The following is a 5,473-nucleotide window of genomic DNA, read 5'->3' on the forward strand; positions in this document are numbered from 1 at the left end:
ATAAGATCACATATGTCTCTCTATTATGTGTGAGAATACTTGGGAACAAATGTCCCACCCCTCTTCAATGGCTGTGCGAAGTTGCTGGATATTGGCGAGAACTGGAACACGCTGTCTTACGCATCGATCCAGAGCATTCCAAATATACTCAATGGTTGACATATCTGGTGAGTATACAGGCTGTGGAAGAACTGGGACATTTTCAGTTTCCAGGAATTGTATATAGATCCTTGCGACATGAGCCTGTGCATTATCATGCTGAAACATGAGGTGATGGCGGGGGCTAAATGGCATGAGAATGAGCCTCAGGATCTCGTCACGGTATCCCTGTGCATTCAAATGGATATCACTAAAATGCAATAGTGTTCATTGTCCGTAGCTTGTGCCTGCCCATAACATAACCCCACCGCCACCATGGGGCACTCTGTTTAAAACGTTGACATCAGTAAACCGCAACACGACACCATACACGTGGTCTGCGGTTGTGAGGTTGGTTGGACATACTGCCAAATTCTCTAAAACGACATTGGAGGCAGCTTATGAACGTTCAATTCTTTAGCAACAACTCTGGTGGACATTCCTGCAGTAAGCATGTCAATTGCACACTCCCTCAAAACTTGAGACATCTGTGGCATTGTGTTGTGTGACAAAACTGCACATTTTAGAGTGGCTTTTTATTGTCCCCAGCACAAGGTGCATCTGTGAAATGATTATGCTGTTTAATCAGCTTCTTGATATGCCACACCTGTCAGGTGATGGATTATCTTGGCAAAGGAGAAAATTCTCACTAACAGAGAAATTAGCTTTTTGTGTGTATGGAACATTTCTGGGATCTATTATTTCAGCTCAAGAAACATGGGACCAACACTTTACGTGTTGTGTTTATATTTTTGTTCAGTGTAGTACAGTCCCCAGTCCTAACCCAACCATGAACAGAACATTGCCTAATGGTTAAGATAATAGTAAGGCATTTATTGTTCCTGCATGTAGGCTTAGAGGTGATGGGGCAGCAGGTAGCTTAGCGGTAACAAAAGTTGGGCCAATAACCAAAAGGTTGCTGGTTTGAATCCCCGAGCCAACTATTTGAAATATCTGTCAATATGCCCTTGAGCAAGGCACTTAACCCGAATTGCTCCTGTACATCGTTCTGGATAAGAGTGTCTGCTAAATGACTAAAAGGTGTAAACTTAGGAAAACTATGCAGATCAATGAGGACAACCACACACATTAACCTCTTGGTTCACTCTGGTTCTTCTGAGGCAATAACATCTCCTTATTCTCAACACACACACACACACACACAAACATTAAAACACAAGTCCATGATAGGACCTAGAAATGTTATTTAAGCCCATTTTCCATGGTCATTTTCTACATTAGAATTTCATTTAGAATACAGCACAGGAGGATGCTACGGGTAGGACGGATCCTAATTATGGCAGGTATGGAGAGAATGGAATGGCATAAAACACCTGGAAACTATGTGTTTGATGCCATTCCAAATAATTCTGCTCCAGCCATTAACACGAGCAATGAAGGTGCCACCAACCTCCTGTGGAATACAGTTTTGGCAACATTATGCATAAAAAAGTCCACACTCTAACAAAGAGTAGCTGGTGAAGCACCATGAACAGCTTATTTGGGCCTATCAGTGTTGAGGAGGGGGTCTGGGAGGAGTTGGCGTGGTGTGGTAGTTATGGAATGATAAACTAACAGCCGTGGTCATCTCTTTCCAAATGTTTACTGAACTCTGTCTGTACATATCATACACAAGTACGGATGCCCACAAAGGACATCCTACAACTACTAATAGACTGAGGTCAGGTGGGGTTGCAGTGCCTCTCACTGAGGAATGGTAGCAGGAAAGGGAGCTGAGAACCTCATCCTGGTCTCATCCCGGGCCTCACCCAGTCACCACAGCCTAACAGGGTTCTGCCAAAGTTGGCTACGGTCAGAATCATGCCCAGCAGAGCGATGTTCCCGGATAACCCCGGCATCCTTTTTTTAGGATCTGAAAGGAATACATAGAACAAAACCCTTGAGTAAAGGATGCCATAATGTTTTCATCAATTATTGTATTATAAGCATATTTATCAATTGTCTTACCTCCAGTGGAGTATCCGTATGCATAGATCTCCCTGCTTATAACCCATGTCATTCCAAGTCCACTGACTAGGCGCTGTAACACAAATGGCTCCCTGTTAAACAACAGACTCTTAAAGAGTCTTAATAAAGGGGAATCCAGAGGAGTGTCTTTATGGAGTACTCTGACTAACTAACTGTAAAGTCTGGGATGCATGGTACGCAAATCTAACATATATAGTCAATTAATAAAATGGTGGAACTCACAGGACTATGCAGACCACCAATGGCCAGACTGAAGAGGAAAGCAGGGTAGCTCTCCAGACTGTAAAGAGATAAATAATAAGTTTAACCTAATATTACAAGAAATGTTTGGTTTTTATAACAAACCTCTGGTTGTTTCCTCTGCTGCTTCTGTGAAGTACATACTAAATGTTCATACTACATAGTACATACGTGTTCTGATGGGCTCGCTGGATGCAGTTGAAGATATTTCCAGAGTCTGGATCATTGCTGTACATCTGAGGGTACTGTCCAACAGAGAAGAGAAAATCAGGGGAACCATCCTGAGTTTTTATAGCCTAGTTTAAGCTTTAGATGATTCATTGGCTGACACACAGTGGGCCAGGTCCCGGGCAACTCACATTGATCTTGTACTTCTTGCGAGCTTTGCCAACTTTCACAGCGAGGTGGGCAACCATGACCATGCTGGCAACACCAGTGAGAACCACATACCCATATTCTTTAGACAACACAACCATTCTGGCACTGATCTCCTGCTGCAAGAGAAAAACACAGAGCCTACAGGTGAGTTGGTCAATCCCACTTTCACATTCACTGTAGATAAGATACTGGTTGAAAGTCCAATAAGTAAACGGATTAGTTAGTAGGCCCTAAATTAATAAATTACATTAGATCAATGCCAAGTCGTTGAAACCAGAATATACTCAATTTTCTTGGAAAATAGGCTTCTATGCTAATATGGAATGTGCTTATGTCTATTGTAGCCTATTGTTAGGATACTAAACTGCAAAAACCCTTCCCCTCAGCAAAGTTCTCAAAATGTGACACAAAATAACCATCTATGCATGTAGTACAGTGCACATAAAAGTTACAAATAAACAATAGGTGCATATCTTCGCATTTTCAAGCGAGTACTTCAGTTGAACTTGATGCGCTAAAACACATGCCTAACTCCACTGAGGGCCAAGTGTCTGCGGGCTTTCACTCGTCCCTTGTAACTGATTTACGAATTAAGGTCACTGAATAGTAAGGAACTCTCCTCACCTGGTTATCTAGGTCTTAATCGAAAAAAAAAACGGCAGACATAGGTCCTCCATGGAATGAGTTTGACACCCCTACACTAAAAGCTCCCAAAACAAAAGCCGTGTTTGAGAGCATCAAAACGATTGCAGGCGAATGCCGACTGACTGATCTACAAATCACCTTGCATCATAAATAACTACTCATTAGTATTTGTAGATCAGTCAATCAATACAGTGCGAGGTTGATCCTCTCGAACACGGCCAACGTGAGAACTAGAAGTGCAACATTATAAGCTATCCAGCAACAATACGTAACGTTGAATACCGTTTGTAAAATAAGTGTTATTTACCTGTTAATGACGATCTGAATAATGTTCGCAATTGAAAGTAGTCCGTCTTGTTGTCAGTCAGTAATCCTGTATCCTGTGTCGTCAACTCGTAAGGGAGTCATCCTATTTAAACACACAGAAGAGGCGTGGTGCCTCCCCCTGGTGGGGTAGAGTTCATTTGGGCTGTATCAGATCGTAGGACTACTACCAATAAATCTGAATTTTAGCATGACATTGAGTAATATAATAAAAGAGTGAAATTAATAGAATAACTTTATTTACAGTTAGTGTTTCACAAGCCTATTTAAAGTATGTTTACTTGAGTACAACCTCTTCATTTTCCTATGTGAGTTCAAACAGGGCCATATCTGACTCACAAACCTCTTGAGCTCTGGTTCTCTGTTCAGCCTCGTCATTGTGACAATGTCATGAGTCAGGGAAGTTCCCTTATGTTCACCACAGTTTTTTGATAGAAAGTAATCAATCAGTTTTACTTCCCTTGTATAGAGTGATTATGCTGGCTCTTATCTACCGAAGGTAATTTCACCAAAGTGTGGCCTTGGATTAAACGGGTTTAGTCATAGGACCATTTCAGTATTAACTTCTGTTAGTTCATTTGTGTTAATTAAGATAAGTGTTCATTTCACTGGTGTGATTTTTTCCAGTTACATTTGTTTTCATCCGTTTGGTTTTTGTTTCAGTCTGGCACATTATGTCATACTAATTCTTCTCAATATCAAATGTAAACAATTGATAGGCCCAACATTCAATTTACATTCCAAGTGTCGGTCACAGGGAAGAGAATCCTGTTTTGCAATATTTTAACAATACTACATCACTAGATGGCACTATATCTTTAGTAAACAGCAGCCGTAAGTACACTTTCTGAATGGCAGAAGCGTTGAGACTTTGGTCTCAGAGAAAGGATCATGACAATATCCCATTATGAAAAGTGTGAATAAATGCTCTCAGATTGGTTATGCTTCTTTGTTCTTTTTTGAAGCAGGGACATAATTGTGGATGAAGGCTTGATTTCATGCACGGTCCCTGACGTTATTATCTCTTGCTGACTGGCACTCTCTCTTTCGGTTGTTGACAGGCATTTCTCTGTCAAATGCTTTGAGATTATTTTTGTAATGAAAAGCGCTATAGATGTTGAATGAATGATTAATTATTATTAGAATCCCTCTCCAGCATCACATCTGTCCTCCCACCATGCTGCTGAATCTGAATCAGCACTTCAACACCTACACATCTCTCTGAGAGATGCAATGGGAAATCCATGTGTATGTGGCTTGTGGGAGAAAAGTTCTGTAGACTGGCTCTTGCCATGTCAATGTTGTAGGTTATATAACAATAATATTGAAATAGTGGCATGTGGCTCCATGCCCAAGCAGCCTGGCACTCTAAGTTTATGACCCTGCATCTGGCTGGAATATGACACTAGACACACACACACACACACACTAAAATAAACACACACAAATGACAGTTCATGACAGTGTAATAACCATCATACCATTTTTAAATGTAATTTAATTGATAAATAAATACATTGAGATAGAGTGTTCTGTTGGGCCATTATAGTGTCACAATTGGCTATACCCTGGGCATTCTATTTCCAGAGCGATTTGGGTGCATTTGTAGAATTAGGTAACCTCTCCTAGCTTGTGTGACTGCTTGACTCCAGTTGTTTAGGCTTTCTTTAGCTCCGTCCTCTCTCTCCTCACACACTGGATCCAATGCGTGAGCAGTGAGAGATCACCATACCGCCCACATTCTCATTCGCGGCTCAGT

At 41.2% G+C, this 5,473-nt stretch overlaps 1 protein-coding gene across 2 annotated transcripts; it reads right to left on the minus strand.

Annotated features, from left to right (window-relative positions):
- Positions 1-1,725: 1,725 nt before the first annotated feature.
- LOC118401935 (microsomal glutathione S-transferase 3-like) lies at positions 1,726-3,838 on the minus strand. Of its 2 annotated transcripts, none has more exons than XM_035799631.2 (6): positions 3,698-3,838; positions 2,727-2,861; positions 2,539-2,612; positions 2,350-2,407; positions 2,107-2,179; positions 1,726-2,011 (listed from the first exon to the last, which is right to left on the minus strand). In XM_035799631.2, exons 2-6 carry the CDS (start codon positions 2,841-2,843, stop codon positions 1,881-1,883), a joined length of 453 nt encoding a protein of 150 aa, XP_035655524.1. In that variant the 5' UTR covers positions 2,844-2,861; positions 3,698-3,838; the 3' UTR covers positions 1,726-1,880. The 2 variants fall into 2 exon arrangements, with proteins under 2 accessions (XP_035655524.1, XP_035655525.1); XM_035799632.2 differs by lacking the exon at positions 3,698-3,838 and adding an exon at positions 3,370-3,527.
- Between the last annotated feature and the right edge of the window lie 1,635 nt (positions 3,839-5,473).

The sequence above is a fragment of the Oncorhynchus keta genome, chromosome 23, assembly GCF_023373465.1.
Source record: "Oncorhynchus keta strain PuntledgeMale-10-30-2019 chromosome 23, Oket_V2, whole genome shotgun sequence".
Lineage (NCBI taxonomy): Eukaryota > Metazoa > Chordata > Actinopteri > Salmoniformes > Salmonidae > Oncorhynchus > Oncorhynchus keta.

Excerpts from the sequence above, each read along its gene's own strand:
- LOC118401935 (XM_035799631.2), bottom strand. The coding sequence starts at position 2,843 with ATGGTTGTGTTGTCTAAAGAATATGGGTATGTGGTTCTCACTGGTGTT. Across the intron at positions 2,408-2,538 it reads CAGCGAGCCCATCAGAACAC|TCTGGAGAGCTACCCTGCTT; the intron begins GTATGTACTATG and ends ATCTCTTTACAG. Across the intron at positions 2,180-2,349 it reads TTGGTGGTCTGCATAGTCCT|CGCCTAGTCAGTGGACTTGG; the intron begins GTGAGTTCCACC and ends TTTGTGTTACAG.